Source organism: Bombus impatiens, unplaced genomic scaffold (assembly GCF_000188095.3).
Source record: "Bombus impatiens unplaced genomic scaffold, BIMP_2.2 scf_0033, whole genome shotgun sequence".
Lineage (NCBI taxonomy): Eukaryota > Metazoa > Arthropoda > Insecta > Hymenoptera > Apidae > Bombus > Bombus impatiens.
Window position 1 is genome coordinate 1,441,537 of NT_176452.1, and position 16,460 is coordinate 1,457,996.

General features: G+C 40.2%; 1 protein-coding gene and 1 long non-coding RNA gene across 5 annotated transcripts in view; one reads left to right on the forward strand and one right to left on the reverse strand.

Moving 5' to 3' along the window:
* LOC112213214 overlaps positions 1-16,460 on the reverse strand; it is a 22,497-nt gene that overhangs the window by 4,721 nt on the left and 1,316 nt on the right. The window lies entirely within an intron of this gene.
* Positions 8,041-16,460, forward strand: part of LOC100749341 (methyltransferase-like protein 9) — a 44,811-nt gene continuing 36,391 nt past the window's right edge. For 3 of the 4 annotated variants that reach the window (XR_002947094.2, XM_024369118.2, XM_024369113.2), the window contains exon 1: positions 8,041-8,419. Coding sequence is in view for 3 of the 4 variants with exons in the window: in XM_024369118.2 (XP_024224886.1) it covers positions 8,228-8,419 (192 nt within the window). In the remaining variant the exon portion in view is untranslated. The remainder of the gene's footprint in view (positions 8,420-16,460) is intronic. The other variant, XM_003484998.4, reaches the window with a different exon arrangement.

The window sequence follows — 16,460 nt, forward strand, 5'->3', positions numbered from 1 at the left end:
GGTGGCGGCGGTGAAGGAGAATGGAGAGGCAAAAGGAGGTGGGGAAGACCTGTGGTAGCGGATCAAGAAGGTGGAGAACGAAGCAACAGCGGCTGAAAGAACAAGAGAAGGAGGAGGAGGAGGTGGAGGTAAACCGAGGAGGGAAGAGGACAAAAACGAGGCATTAGCGCTACCCGTGCTACCGTGTGTTCCATGGTCTGGCTGACCGCCCGCTGATGCCCATTTCTACTTACCAAATTAGCATTATTACCCGGCACGGACGCAAAAATGCAATCAATGTGTATATCCGTCGGTACGTATGTAGAATCGAAAAAAGAAGGTGCCGACCCCCGTCGGACGTCGATGTACCCGCCGCGAACCAGTGTTAACGACCCTGATCCTCACCGTCCCCGAAGACGTACGAGTGTACCTGCGCTCGGGCATCGGTTAGCACCTTCGATGCTTTATACGCGCCACGATTCCCAAAACTTCTTTTTCCCAGGTTTGCTGATTGAACGGCCTGAAAAACAGGATTACCTTAAGATTGGCCATGTCTCGTGTAGAGTACCAGCCACGCACCAAATAAATCTCGAAAACTCGATCGTTATGAAGGGGCGGGAACGTTTTACGTATTACGACTACGTAAGTAAGAGAGAAAAAGATAGAAGGGAAACTTGAGTGATTCTACGCGAAGACTACAGATGAAAAAGACGATAAGACACATTTTCTGTTTTTCACGGGCAAGCAGTTCTTGCGGCAAAATTTTGGTTTACTGCCTATTTACAAGATTCTCTTTATATTACATTTTGAAGCTAAATAAGTTTGTACATCGCGAAAAGATGATGTAAACAATAAAGGATTCTAAGGAGAATTTACAAAAAAAAGTATTTCTGATCATCATTTCTCTATACGTTTCAATTCATACAGTTGGTCTTCTAAAAGACTCGGTGAGGAAAGAGAAACGCTTTGCTCGCTTGAGGGATGAACTGACGAGCAGTGTTTAAAAAACGCGATTAGGCGTGATTTATAACGGTTGTTGATGCCCAACGAAATTTTAAAGACCTTTTCCATGAGATACGTTTTCGAAAAATTATGCAGCGCCACTTCAAAGAAATCGACGTACATCGGCTACGCGGCTGAGTTTTCGAGCTAGGTACCTCATCCGCTCGTTTAATATGCATACTACTCGAATTTTATGTGTATCAGTCAAGTCTCGCTTTTACATAAATATTTACATCAGGACACACCTCGTCGATTTTAATGACCTTGACATATGTTGCCATTCGCCGCCGTACGGTCTTAGTTTCCGAGAAATTCATATAAGCCTTCAATTAGATTCAGTTTCCATTACATTTTATTCTGGCATCTCAGGTGGCCACATTTTTATACAGCCCAACCTAAATTCAATTGATCGATGTTAATCGTCTTTAATATAAATAAAAAAGATAAATAAATAGTTTGTAGCTTGGGTTAGATCGATATCGCTAGCATGACTCAATTTTTATTTCATGCAATCTAGTAAACGTATCGTAAATTTGATTACTATTTTATTTATTATTATTTCTGTATTTCTTAGAATTTTGTTCAGTTCTTTGGCGTTCCTAACTATCTAAACTTTGATGAAAGTCTGGTTCGAACAAACGCTAATGTTCTTTTGACTGCATAATTAAATCTTAAACTATTCAAAAAAAGTATTAAATTCGAAACTTAATTCTAACCTATTCATACGTTATCTAATTCTTTTTCTCGTTGGTCCAACTTTAAGGATAAATACACTGAAAAAGTATAGGAAGTTAACCGATACTCACACAAAAGTCATCATAATTCCAAATTATTAAACCAGGTATCGATACGACAAACCAAAACGCGTGATTAAACGATACTTCGATACCGCGATCGAAGTTAAGAGGCATAATCCGGTGAATTCTCACGCCCCTCTAATTTGTCGTGTGTATAACCTCTGAAACGCCTAGTTTGGCTTCCAAATCGAGCATCGCGCCCACCTCGCCACGTTTTTACGAGAGAACTTTAAAATTTATCATGCAATTCACCTTCCATCTACGCTCGAGAAACGTACGTTCACGTGGAGCGTAATCACTTTAATCTTCCGCTAATGAGAGTACCCGCGACCCATAAGCAACGAGATTCCATAATTTTTCAACGACGCCTGGCGCTCCTCTGTCGGTCGAGCAAACAACACGAACTCATAAAATGGCGTTCTCGCGCGAGAAGAAGTTCGATTCGGTTCTTCTAGATGCACGCACGGCACGCACACGCACACATGAGCACATGTACGCGTGTCGCGCCACGTGTATGCATGTATGACATGAGCAGCGGAGAAGGCTCGACTTTGGAAGCCTCAGGGCATGTAGACGTATAGGCTCCCCGTGTTACGCATCGTGCCGCACACGGGGCATACATCACTCCACGTGTGAACCCTCACCACCACTAGCAACATCAGCGCCGGCGACCTCACCTTTTAGATAGCTGTTCGTTCCGTGTTGCTGCTGCCGTTGGTTTCTCGGTGTGCCTGCACCGCGGTGTGTTGGTAATTATTATTACGAGGGATAAGAAGAACGAGCCGGGAGAGAGAAACAGCAGGGATCGGTGCGTGGATCTCCTTTCGGTGTTCCCCTGTAATCAGACAGCCGGACCTGACTGCTAGGTAGGAGGGGCAAGGTGAAACACAGAGAAAGAGAAACTTACGGAAGACGTATTAGTGTCGTTTCTGATTTAAGCTGCTGCACAGACCGACTTAATTGTTTCTAACTGATCTTTTCCCCACAAGGGAAACTACTGACAATTTGTCGTTAGGTTAAGGTTAGGTGGATGTTTCTGTACGATCGGCAATGTCGGGTCGACGAACTTTTGCGTATAATTGACGTTTGAAGCGCCGCCTGCTCGGTGGACGAACAAACCAATGACCGACGAAAAGCATAGTCCTTTAAAATTTAAAACATCGATCAGTAAGTCGAAATTGGAAGGGAAAGTTGGTTTCATAAATTAGAAGATAATCATAATAACGTAGCGATGATTTATAAGCGAAGTAGCAACTTTTTATTCGTCGGATAATTGAAACTCGGCAACGCCGGCCGACAAGTCGCGTATGCGTGAAATAAGAAAGCCGCAGCGCCGCGCGCAGGAAATGTACACTCTCGGTTCGGTGCGGGTTAACATCGAATTATCGTTCCGGCAATTATCGTTAGCTGGGTGTAATTAAATTATTTCTCGAAGCCTGCGAGGAATTTAACCCGTTTTACCGCTTTTAGAATATCGCCCGATAGCACGATTGTACACACACAAACCACGGGTTTCAGCTACGTAATTACAGGTACGATAATTCATCGACGCGCGCACACGCATGCGACCTGTTCATCCGCGTCCGTGTCTACGTACGAGTTTCGTTAATAACGGTTTGCACCTCTGCCGAGGCTAATTAACGTTTCCCACTCCCTGTACCGCTAATTACGCGTCCTTAAAAAAATGTCCTTATTATCTTAAACACCGGCTTTCGGTAAAATCTGGATTTGTCGATCGACGAGAACGGCGCAATAAAACCACACAGAGACCGATCGCCTGCGTTTTCTCTTCGAGCCAAACGATAAATTTTCAACGTAGAACGAGAACTTCGGAAACACGGCTGGGGGGCACGTTTCGCGCTGCTTTGTCCTTTCGACTCCTCTCAGCCTCCCTCAACCACTTTCCTTTCTATTTCTCTTCTCTTTCCAACTTACTGGATCTCTCTGTGCGTCCATCCTTCTCTCGTTTCGGCCTCTTTCTAACCTCCTTCCCTGCAAATTTACAATGCCCTCGCTTGTAATAAGCGGTTGCGCGCTTCGTTCACGATTATGAGCTCACTTCAGGTACCGTGAGGACTTATCGAGTTAAGGCCCTTCCAACCATGGAACACCAAACAACGTCTTCTCTCCCTCGAACGATACCCCCTCGGTGGAAAACGAATTTTCACTTACACTTACACTGGCGATTCACGATTCACGCGTAAAGTGTGTAAAATAATATAGAACGTTTTCTTGAAGATTTGAAGGCCCCTTCACGATGAAAGGAAAATAATATAGTAAAAGGTTAATGCGTTTCGTACTGAGAGAAAGGTAAGCAATTTAGCACTTTACATTTAAGGAAAGAGGTTATATTAGAATATTTAATCACGTAGTCTTAGAGATATATAATATATAATCTTAGAAAATATATAAATGTGTGCGAATATTTAATTTTATGAAGAAAGGAAATGAAAATTGATTCGTCCGACTTCTTTATCATGCAATTGTTTTTCGCTTTTTAGATTCATAAAGTTTCTCATTGAAAGAGAAGGAGAGACAAATAAATCAAGTTGACGATTTTGCAAAGAAACCACTTTTTTCTAGAGAGACAGATTTATGGCAATGTAAAAAAGATGGCATTCTAATTATGTAAAATGAGGTACGTTGATACATTAAGCGGTAAGTTGCAATTAAAAGTTTTAAGTAAAAATAATTGCACGAAAATAATAAATAATGATACCTTGTACCTTTTAAGTATAATTAATTATAAGAATACTCTCTTGCATTATTGCAAATAAATTTCACGTGACATTAATTTTTGCCATTAATATGCAAAGCTATCTAATTTCGAACATATATATTGCTAAATATAAATAACAATAAAAAGTGATAATTTGTATCAATTATAGAAATAACAGATATGATTATATTATATTATAGGGTAAATATTACCTACGTGAAAATTAGTGTGTCTTACATTGTTGTAAAATGAATTATTTTATACATGTAAGCTATTAGTATTCTTACCTTGACATTTTCAACTGGTGCTTTCAGCAGTTACCCCGTTCGCATATACGTTTTAAATCACTTTCTCATGAATAAAGGATTTTAGTTTAATCGTTTCTGATTTATAGTTAACTTAATGTCGTCCAACCGCGTTCACTTAAGAAAATTATAGAATACTTCAATAACATTGTTTAAATAATTTTGAAATTTCGAATTTATAAATAAAAGGAAAAGATCAAGGTTTCATATACTTAAAAATAACTTACGAAGTTTTATTCGCATATGCTATAGAACGGTACTAAAAATTAAAACCAGAAAAGTATGATGCAATATTTGATAAAGAACTAATTGCCGTTTCAGATTGCGGTAGCGAAAGTTATGTAAATTTCCGTACAAACGCGTGACATTTGGAACATTTACGGAAACTTGTCTGCGAGGAACTTAATCTAGTCAGCTGTGAGCTGCTAATTATTAGCTATCGTGTCGATATCCATACACAGGCTATTAATCTTTCTTAATTACTCGACGAGAGATAAATTTCAGTGATATCTTAATACTAGATCAGTATTTAAAAATGTTCACTTTTTCTAAACGACAAAACTCTCCATTTCCGCCTAAAAATACCTTTTTTTTCTTTAAAATTTAATGCTGTAAATATTATAAACAGATGGTTAATAGAGAAAAATATCCATTTCTAATCATTTTTTTAGAATATAGGGAATTTTTTGGTAATATTACAGAATCTGTTCTTTCTTTTTACTCATCAAATATAAGTGAGTAGCACGATCACTGTCGTGTACATCGTCTTCGTTGGGTAAAAAAAAAATAGAATACGATATCGTTACACTAATGTCCAGCTCCTTAAGTACCTGACGTATGTGAAACTTCTGAATAGCCGGAGGGAAGATTAGGGATTCGAATCGGTGGAATGTACCACGGGACGGTGGCACGGCGTGCTTTGTAAGGGAGACACGTGCACCACATGTTTAAGCTTTAAGTGACGGTCACAGTCCAAACATGTCGCGGACAAGTTAGAGCTCACACAACTCACCGCGGCAGCATCCTTCTTTAACCTTCCGCGATTCAACGCGCTTCCGAATCTAATAAACCACTTGAAAAAAAGATCGTAAAATTAAGTACAGTATTGTACACGAGACGAATAGTTTTATGAGAATGTTGCGATTTCCTATACAACTCGAGAACTTTCATTATCTTACATTTTTTGCTCACATAATGATATCGTATTGTCAGTTGTTTAAGAGATTAAGATTATTTCGTAAATAAGATAATACCCTCAAGTATCCGTACTAAATATATCGCACGTGAAGTTTATCACAATACATCAGCTTTATTAAAATTTTTAATTGGATTAATGGATTATTAATTTCGAACTAGTAGTCTTGTATCTTTTTCTTGAGCTTTGAATTTATATTTTATATAACTAATGGTTTACAGATCATTTAAACAAGTATATGTATATCTTTAAAATTATATTTGACACATACAGTCTGTCATTTTACTTTCACTTCGATTTTTCTTATCTTATGTATTTAAAATGCATTAATATTTAATCTCAGTATTTTTATTACATTTAGTAATAAACCATAAAAATCATGGTCATCATAGGAATGATGCAAAAAAGGCTAATAGTGCAAAGGATAAAGGTGCAAAAAAGGAAAATATTTCATATAAAAAATACATATATATCGTATGAAACACATACACATCCTTTTGCGTGATGTAATCGCAATACGAAAAAAGAAATGATAACCCCAAGAGAGGGTGTCACAGTGTCAGCTACGGTGAAAAATTTGCCAATTAAAAAAATCTCATTTCTCCCAGTAACGAGGGGCGGCGTGCAATTAATGTCAGCGGCGAAAATGATTTATGGGGTGAGGTGGGAGAGATGCAGGTTGTAGGCGAGAGGCTAGCTTATCATAAATTAATGAATTATCAGTACTCGATATGGGGAGCACAAGGGAGGAAGAAACGTTCGCGCGCGCGCGCGTAGTACGTCAATATGGTATTTGAAATATTCATCGATGCACTCCGGTGTACAAGAAATTTTCTCTAAGGCGTATTTATATCACGTAAAACTTTTATGTATGACGGTAAAATTCTTTGGGGTGACAACACCGATGAAAAACATAGCGTCAAGACGTGTGCTTACAGTAGTTATAAATGGGAGTTGTTGAGAAACGCCATCAACGTCATCGTCTATAGTACTCCTTAAAAATTGATAAATAATTCAATTTTATGTAACCATAGATCGTGCAACTTCTAATATTTTTAATTAATTGGTAAAATGACAAGAATATCAATTATAAAATGACTAAAGTGATATTAGAATACCAGTGAAATACATATGTATGTATATGTGTATGTTTATGACTCACAATACGAACTGGTATGTTTATGTCCACTGTCAAGAACTACGTCGAAGTTCCGCGATTCTCCTCGACGCGTTCTTTAACCTCTATTCATTTCACTGTCTTTTTCTCGTATACGTCCTTTTCTTCCTCGCCTTCACGCTTGCATACTTTCTTGTTCTCAATCACTATTCTTTCGCTACCTTTGTCTCATACTTCAACAAAGAGATCGTGCATTCTCTTCTCCACTTAGAATCTATTAAGTCTATTAAGAAGCGCATTGAAATGAGATTCAAATCAAGGTTAGGTGTGAATTAAACCGTGCGACATAAAGGAGTGGAATTTAATTGCGAAGACATTGTGCAGTCGTCAATGTTCTCGTCACCTAAATTTTTTAAATCAGTGTGCTTATCAGTATTTTTTAATAAGTATCATTTGCTATTGTTGGTACTATATTATGCTATAGCTATACTTCAGTCTGTATTGTACCATCTAAATAAAGAAAGCATATATAATCGTTTAAATAGTAAGTAATTGTCGTTAATAACGGTATAAAAATATAAAATTTTCCAAGGATTTTCAAAAATCTATTATAACGAAGATTAGTTATGAACAATAGTCTCGTAACAGTCGTATAATTGTCGCAATGGTTTATTTCCGCAGATTTATCGACGTATTATCAAGCACTATTCGTGAAACTCAAGTCTCCTTAACGTATTATTTCAATCGAGAATTGTTATTTTACTTAGGAAATTATTGAAATCGTTTTGGCTTTATATTATATAAATGAAAGATACACGCGTCGAATATCGTATTTGCCTGGAAAATCGTCGATGGTTTAAACGTCATTCCGTGTTCCTACATCGTCGACTGTAGCTGCTTACGGGAAACGTAATTCGCTAATCAACCTGTAGTCGCCGCCACCATCGCCAACATGGCCACGTGCTAGACGTGTTTACGTGAACTGCGTCATCTTTCGTATTTTTCTTGTTCATATACCAAAGTGTTAGCTGTGAGATTACAGTGTTGGGTATCGGGTATGGTCATATGATGCGCGTGTGGTGACTAGCAGTCATTAACGTGCTCCTCGTGGGCATGGCGGGTGTGGACGTGCCTGTACCACGGTGCACCTGCAACGTCAAGGATTTGACTACCTGTTCCGCTGTCAATCAGGATTCACCCACGAGTAGAGCCGTAAGAAGTTATAGACCACATGGGAGCCTCGCCAGGTTACTTTATGATAAGCAGAAGGCGGATGAACAGCTCGAAGCGTACGACAAAACCCAGGTAAATATTAACGTAAATAGGTTACATTTCCTATTCAATCCCCTGCATACATATCTGTAGCCAACCCGCGCGTACTCCGTTCTTCGTATCGCCGCCTGAGGTCACGTCAGTGGCCTCAGGACCGTAGACACGTTATAGCGCTTCCAGCTAAAATGACACAACTACATTACATCTTTATTTAACCGATTTTCTAAACATTACTACGATTGTTATATTAATTTTACAATGAATTCATTTTCAATATATATAGATGTATATATATATATATGTATTTCAACGTTGTAAGGGAAATTCGTGTTATCGCTTCACGTAACGAATTTGGCCGTTCCAAATTCGATACAGGTTTGATCGTGCTATATTGAAAAGTAAGATTTGTTTAGTGGGTCAGATAAGATAGCAAAATTTGGAATGCAACTGATTCGCGCGTTTATTTTCGTATTATTTGATGGATAACTAGAGATATGTTCGGTGTCGACCTTAGTCGCGTTTAATTAAAATAACGTCGAGGAGAAATTTCTTTTTCCGTGAATGAAGGATCTCTTGAATCTGGTCTTAGTAAATTCCGAGTGGCGCACGGGCCAGCAAGGTAATTGGGTTGTCGGGGGAGGAAGTAGCCACTAAGGCGAAAGCAAGGGGGAGGGAGCAAGGAGAGCAGTAATAATTAGTACAATTACCGCACAAGGCCAACCACTGACTGCCCTCTCATTCCGCGAACGACGCTACTCAAGAGTCAAGAGCATGCTCAGTAATTACAGGATAATTACGTTCTCGATATTCCTGAAACATCTTCAAACGCCAGTCCCGAACACCGTCCAGAGCGTCTTGCCTCGCTCTATTTACAATTATATCTTTATGGTTGCCTTCAATTCAACTCCTCGAAGTCACGAGCGATCATGTCGAGACCGTTGATCGCGTTGAATCTATGAAAACGATCACAAGACAAAAGTCTGCCAACTTGGAAGCTACTAACAGCGCTAGTTGCTAGTTACACAACTTCAAACGTTCAATCTATTAATACCGACAGCAGCGTGCGATGGTTCGCGTTTCGATTCGTCGTTACTCATGCTACGCGATTACAAGGAACGTTGAAAATAACGGTGTAGTTCGGAAGGAACAGATTTTTAATTTTACCATAAAGTAAGATTAAAACGTAAAAATCGCTTTTGCGAGAAAAATTGAATTTGGAAATGCAAGAAACTAAGACGACGAAAGCATAAAATTCCTATGACCGATAGCGGTTGCTTTTGAAATATTTTGAAATTAGCAGTTACCTGTAATGTTTAACCTTCTGTTAGGTAATTTAACGAGACTGTGATAAACAATACTTATTTATAACAGATGTATACTCCGTATTATCGTCGGTTCAATGATTGCATTTCTTATAGGAAAGGTATTCAATTTTTTGTAAAGTCGGTTAAATTTAAACGACGAGGTGTTGTTCAATTAATCGTTAAAATTCTTCAAAATTTGTGAACAGACACATATTTTATATAATCTATGCCTGGAAGTAGAACGCAGAACTTAAATACACGTTCAATTCTTCCTACAAAATTGAGCAGATTTTTCCTTAGTATCGTCCCAAACGAATTTACAAATTTCACAGGCAAGCAACGTCTCGAAGAGTTTTCGCCTACCATTCTTCGCTTTGAACTTATTCTCAGCTTCGAACATGCCTTCGCACAACGATCTCGAACGCGTCCTTTACATCTATATCGTTTCACACGCGGCCAGAAGGAAAACGAGAAAAAAGGAAACACACCTCTTTACGTTTTCCATTACGTAGCTAGCATAGGTTGGAAATCCGCAGAAAGTCGACTGGCGCGTCCGATCGCGTATTTATTCATCTAGCGGAAGAAAGAAGCTTTTATCGGTGTTTGCGAGAACCTTTCGCGTGCGACAGAGAGCAAATCGATTCGGAGGGCCGCTCGCTCGAGCAGGTGCTCGCAGGAAAAGGGAAGAATCCCATTCGGTCGCGTGAAACGAGAAATTTGAAATTCGTGCGGAGGGACGCCCCCGCGAGATTTGCCTCAACCCCCTGCCGACCGAAATCGAGGCGAGACGTCGCTTCACCTTCTCTCTCTCTCTCTCTCTTTCTCTCTCTCCCGACCCTTTCCTCTCTCTTTGCGTAGCACTAGGTAGTTCTCTGTGCCTGCCATCGCCTAATATCCCTGAGCAGTCTGAAAACTTTACTCTCAGACCGAGTGGCGTGGATGCGTCGACCCGGTGGTGTTTTAAGGTTTTTAAAAGACTGGCGGCGCCGTTCGTTTCCTTGCGGATCCTCCTCTAAGGAAAGAGATGGAAAAATAGAGAGAAAGAGGGTCGCGTGGAACGCTGCTTTGAAATATTAAGTAACTGATGGATGAGACTCCTGAGGGGAAGAAAGAGAAAACTCCTGCAACCGAGACAACTACCACCGAAAGACGTTTCCGTACACTTTTACACCCCGTAGCCTAAACAACGCGTCCCATTTCTTAGGAATTTTAACTCGTCCTCGGTGCTGTCGCCAACCAGTTCACGGCAGCTTGCGAAACACGCGTATCTCGAGCTCGCTCGTAATAATAACAGCAACGCTCGTGATAATAATGTTTATTACCTTCGTGAAGTGTGGCAAAGAGAAGTCCTGATTGCGAGCAACTTCGGCGAGGCTAATGACGATTCGCTTTGACCATGTTAAATAGAATTTCTCCGTTTGCTTGATGAGGCCCAACTGGTAACTACGAGACGCGATTTTAAGTTTAACCCCTTCACGTTTGCGGTGCGTCGCGACGTCGTCGCGAATGTAAGTAGATCATTTGGTGTATTATGGATGAAATATTTAACGAATTACACGAATGAAATTTTCATGGCCAAGTATGTCGTTCGTGGCCCAGGAGACTTTACAGTAGCTACTGTACAAGTATACGTATCTACTTATGCGGTATTATAGTTGGGTGAACGTGAATTAGCAATCAAGGAATCTCGACAGATATTTCGTAATAATTTATATCGGAATTATGAATATGGATTTTGAAATTATGAAAAATTTTGGATCAGCGAAAGAGGTTGCGCTTACGCAACATAAGATGATACATCTGTTGCAAGAATGTAAATATTATGTACGATCTGAGAGGAAGATGTTATTTTTGAACGCAAAACACGAAGAGTATATTTTCCAAAGACTGTCTTTTTTTTCTTAAGCTCCGTGTTATAATGATATGTTTTGAAGTAGATGCTAATTTAAACGGAATTGTGTTATGGCGAGTTAAATTTAACTATGACATGTACCATAATGGTCAAGTATCCGAACAACGATTGCTATTTACGTCCTTCGCGTTATCAGTGAAACGTTACTTCACGAATATTAATTGCAAATGAATTTCAAATGATTTTTTAGAACGTAATATCGTATACGATACTACCGTAATTTAAAAAAGATACTCTTCGGGAATATTTGTCCTTCGTATTATTCGCGATCGTTCGTCGCGTGCTACATTAAGAATTCTAACAGTAACTCGTCTCTTACGTCAAACTGTAATAATATTTTCTTGTCGTGACACGCAACGTAATAGAGTTTAAAGGCTAGATATCTCGGACAATTTTTAATACAAGAAGACGCTAGCGAAGAGTAATATTCGACTTCCAAGTGGATCGAAACATACGTGCCTATTACATATAACGTATATATAACAAAGTCTAAAAGTTGAATAAAATCGTTTATTTAAGTTAATTAACCACCAACGAATACTACATCGTATCGTAGCCCGTGTTGCAACAGTTCGTCTCGATGTTATCTCTGACGAAATCGGACACCGTACAACAGCCGAAAAGATCAAAACAAACACGAATGACGATTTACAAAACAAGTGGACGGTCGAGCGATTCGTCATCTCCGTCCAAATAGCATAAAAAACCGCAAAGGACAAAAATAAATATACATAATGTATACGCGAGCGCGTATTCATAGCTTCGAAGCGTTCTTCGAGATAAATCTCACATACGATAAATACACAGACCGGGCATATACGTACACACGTACATACTTAGCAGCGGAGAATAGCACGTGACACGCATGGCTCAGACTAAATAACGACAATGTAAATAATATCGAGTCGCGATAGTTGTTACGCGACGCAGTAGCAGAGCGCGGTGCAACGAACGAATCTAGAGAGGAACGAAGACGAGTATACCGTGCGTTATCGTTCGCGTGAGATGGTATTGTTTCGAGAAAAGAACGACCAACGGTGAATACGACTATCGTTCATGAACATAAAGCGAGATCTAGGATCTTTCGCGGCACTTTCACGGTGAAGAATCGCGAAAGATGTTGTCAGGACCGGCGATAAATCCGTATGGTCGGTGGATGTTCGTTTATCAAGTCGTATAATCGCGGGCGTGCGTCGTGTGCGCGAGCATGCGTGCGCAGTGGATCCACCAGCCGAAAAACTGATTTCTGCAGCGTAGATCGACGCTCGATCGACCGAACAAGTCGTATTTATGTCTTTATTCGTACGCAGGATACCGGTTTCCACCGTGAACGCCGATCCATTCGGCAGAATTCTTGTTCGCCGTACACGATACGCTTTGTCGCCGAACTTCTTGCGCACGAGACGCGAGTTGCCGATGCGAGGGGGCTGGCGGTGCCGCCGACCGATTTGAAAGTCGCGGGGCAAAAAAAGGCACGGTTCCAAGACGAGACTCGGTGAAACGAAGGATTTCATTAGGCCCGTCCCTCCCGGCTCTTTTGGTATTTCGCATTTTTGCTGATTTCTTCCGCGCCGGCTTTTCGTCGAGCATAGACCGTGAAAAAGCAACGAGCGATAAGCCACGTTAGCTTGGCATACTTTTCTTTTTTCCTTCTTACTAGAGATTTCTTTCGCATTTGCTACGCTTCGTATCAACGTCGCTGAACCTTTGGCTTTGACTCGAATCGCTGATTTTTGGGAATTAACGACTCGACAAGGTTCGACTCGCGAGCTCCAGCTACGCGTCGATGTTAAGTTAATAAAACGATTGTATAAATTATTCGATGGCGAATGTACCTTTCCGTCAAGCTGTTTCGCGTTCTTTTTTTTTTTTTATCTAAACATCGTTATTAGAAGATTACAGAAGATTAGAAGATGCTGTTCGATCGCTAAGAATCGTTAACGTATCGTATCGTGCCAATAAAAAGTTTCCGTTTGTAACTCTACGCACGTACGATAACTATCAGGCCACTCGTTATCGTGTCTCGTTGGTGCCATTGCGAACAGGAATCAATTAGCAAAAAATATCATGTAAACCGGATCGGATCCTGTGATTCGGGATCTACCAACAGAGGCCCGCTTGTACCGCCTTCATCCTGGTCGATTCAAGTTTTATTAACACTTCGTAAGGTGTATCATTTCAACCACTTATGTCTCTGAAATTGTCGACCAGACACTTTACGTTTCACACGCAATAACAACAAGTTGCTATTACCTCGTAAAAGTAGATCAAAATCGACGTGATAGGTATATTTCGGATTCTGCACGAGTATGTCGAATGTGTCAACGTAAGTGACGTTTAACTCGGTATTCGATCCGGTAATTTCGTAAAGTAAACGATAGATTCCGAGGAATTTTTTCCGATTTTCCAGGGTCGACTTCGACGAATGCCTTTGACGACAAAAAGAATTGCACGCAACTCGTCTTTATCTAAACGTAATTTAATATATTAAATTTAATCGTAGGTAGATAAGAAATATCAAGCGAAACTCGGAATATATCTTTATAATCCATAAATTAATAATGATCAGAATTTTATTTGCTCGTGAAAAAGCAACGTTACGATCGACTGTCGTTTTCTTCTTTTCTTTTAATTCGAAATTTGAAAATCACCGACAACTGGAAACCTCGATCGACGGTATCGAAACGAATAAACGAATGAAACGAAGTTTGAAGGATATGGACAGAAGGATGCGTAACTTCCAGGTAACTTGACGTAGTAAAAGATCAAACAACCGTAACTGATATCTGTTTTACTGTAAAAATAGAAAGACACGGGTATCTACTCGAGCACTCGTTACCTTTAAGGAGAATTCGTTATTAACTTCGGTACTCGCTTATCTTTTTACTACCAGGAAAGTGTAATCCTCTCGATCACGGATAAAAGAAAAAATTCGATCTTTGCAACCTTTCGACACGCTAAAATCTGATTAGTCGCGATAATCGTCTCGGTATCCAGAGAAACAGCGTTTCGTTCTCAGGTTCGCATCTTTGAAACTATTAAACAACCACATGCGCGGTTCTACGTGCAGCGATAGAGATTCCGCTCTAGCCAAGCCCGCGGGACCAAGATCAAGATCGAAAAGCAACATTTCGGATCCTCCTCTCGTTAGCGTGGCAGCTTCGACCGATAAACGTAGAGAAGATTCATCGCTACGAAGGCTCAGAGTGAAATAGTTGGTAATACGAAATAGTTGGTAAAACGAGATTGCCGCGCGCAAGGTGTTATCCTTCGCGACAAGCTAAATTAGCGAGTGTACGGAAGATTTTCGCGCGCACCGTATACTTATCGTGGCTTCGACAAAAGCATCGCGATATCGTTCCTCTCGAAGAACAAAGAAGTAAAGGAAACGAAAAGCAAGGGGCAGGGGGGGAAAAAAGTTAAAAACCAAGAGAAAAAGAAGAACGGGTAAAATAAATATCAACGGCTTAGGAACGGCTCGTGGATATCGCGGAGAAAAGGAAGAGATATTATGGATGTAGGAGAGAATACGATAGTGCTTTCCGTACGTGAACACGGACCTATCGATGAACCGATGCAAGGGAAGAAGAAGAAGGCTGTCATAAAAGCCGTGGAAAACGTTGGAAAGCCTGTTGAAAAAAGGCCGAGAAAGGGGACGATGAGACGGTCGAGCCGCACACATCGTAATTTGCAAGTTATTTTACGCGGCTATACGGATCGGATAACGAAGCCGCGGGACGGACACAGATCGTTATCGGCTCGTTCTCGAAATATTCCTCTGGGGCACCACCGGTAAGTCGAGGAACGTACAGAGAGTAGAACGTACGTAACCAGAGAGTGCTCTTCCAGCCGTTTCACGCATGATCGATCGCGTCTCGCGCCAACCAAAGGCACTCCAAACGATTATATCGGTTCCATCCGTGTGGGTATACGTACTTGCTTATACAGGGTGTTTCAGAAAGTTATGCCAAACTTGGAAAGTACGTACACGGCGCTCGTGAAACGAAGCGAACGAGCGTTCGGACGTTTGGGCCAAATATCATCGGTCTTGGTGTCGCGAGACTTTCTCATCGGTGAGATTATTATCTGCCGTATTATGTCATACGTTTGAAATTTCATTAGCGGTATAAAGAGACGCGACTGTCGCGATCGTATCGGTCAAATTTCAAATCTGAAAATGTACGTCGTACGTAGTACCTATCTATAGGAAACGTTTGCTTGGTACGTACAAGACATATATATAGTAAAAAATTAGCTGTCTTAAACGTATAAATTAAAATTCCTTTTATGGAGAGTCTTTGATCGATTCGACGAATACCACGTGCTTCTAAAGTTTGGCATCAACTTTCTGGAACATCCTATACGTAGCTACGTATACGTCTGCACGATGCGCTGTCTGATAACGATCCGATTCATTTTGCATCATCGCGGATAGCGCTTACAAATAATTTCGAATCGACCATGTTCGAGAACGATCGTTCGCGAAATAGTTATAGCTGTTTCCTGAGCGAGAAGACTATGTCCAAGAAGATAGTTGATTGCGATTGGTTTAGCTACCAGTTCGGTCGTGGCTTCGGCGCTGGCTTAAAACGTTCCAAGATACGTACCTATTTATCCGAGAGTATTAGAAATTTATTTAGTCGAACTAGACGTCGAGGAATAGATATTATTATTTAGTTTATACTAGATTTTATTTGTAGTTGTAAATGTCCATTATATGATTATACATCTATTTTATGATTATACAGTTGTATAATTAATTTATATATATTTCATAGAAATATATATACAGGGTGGTTGGTAACTGGTGGTACAAGCGGAAAGGGGGTGATTCTACGCGAAAAAACAAGTCGAAAAT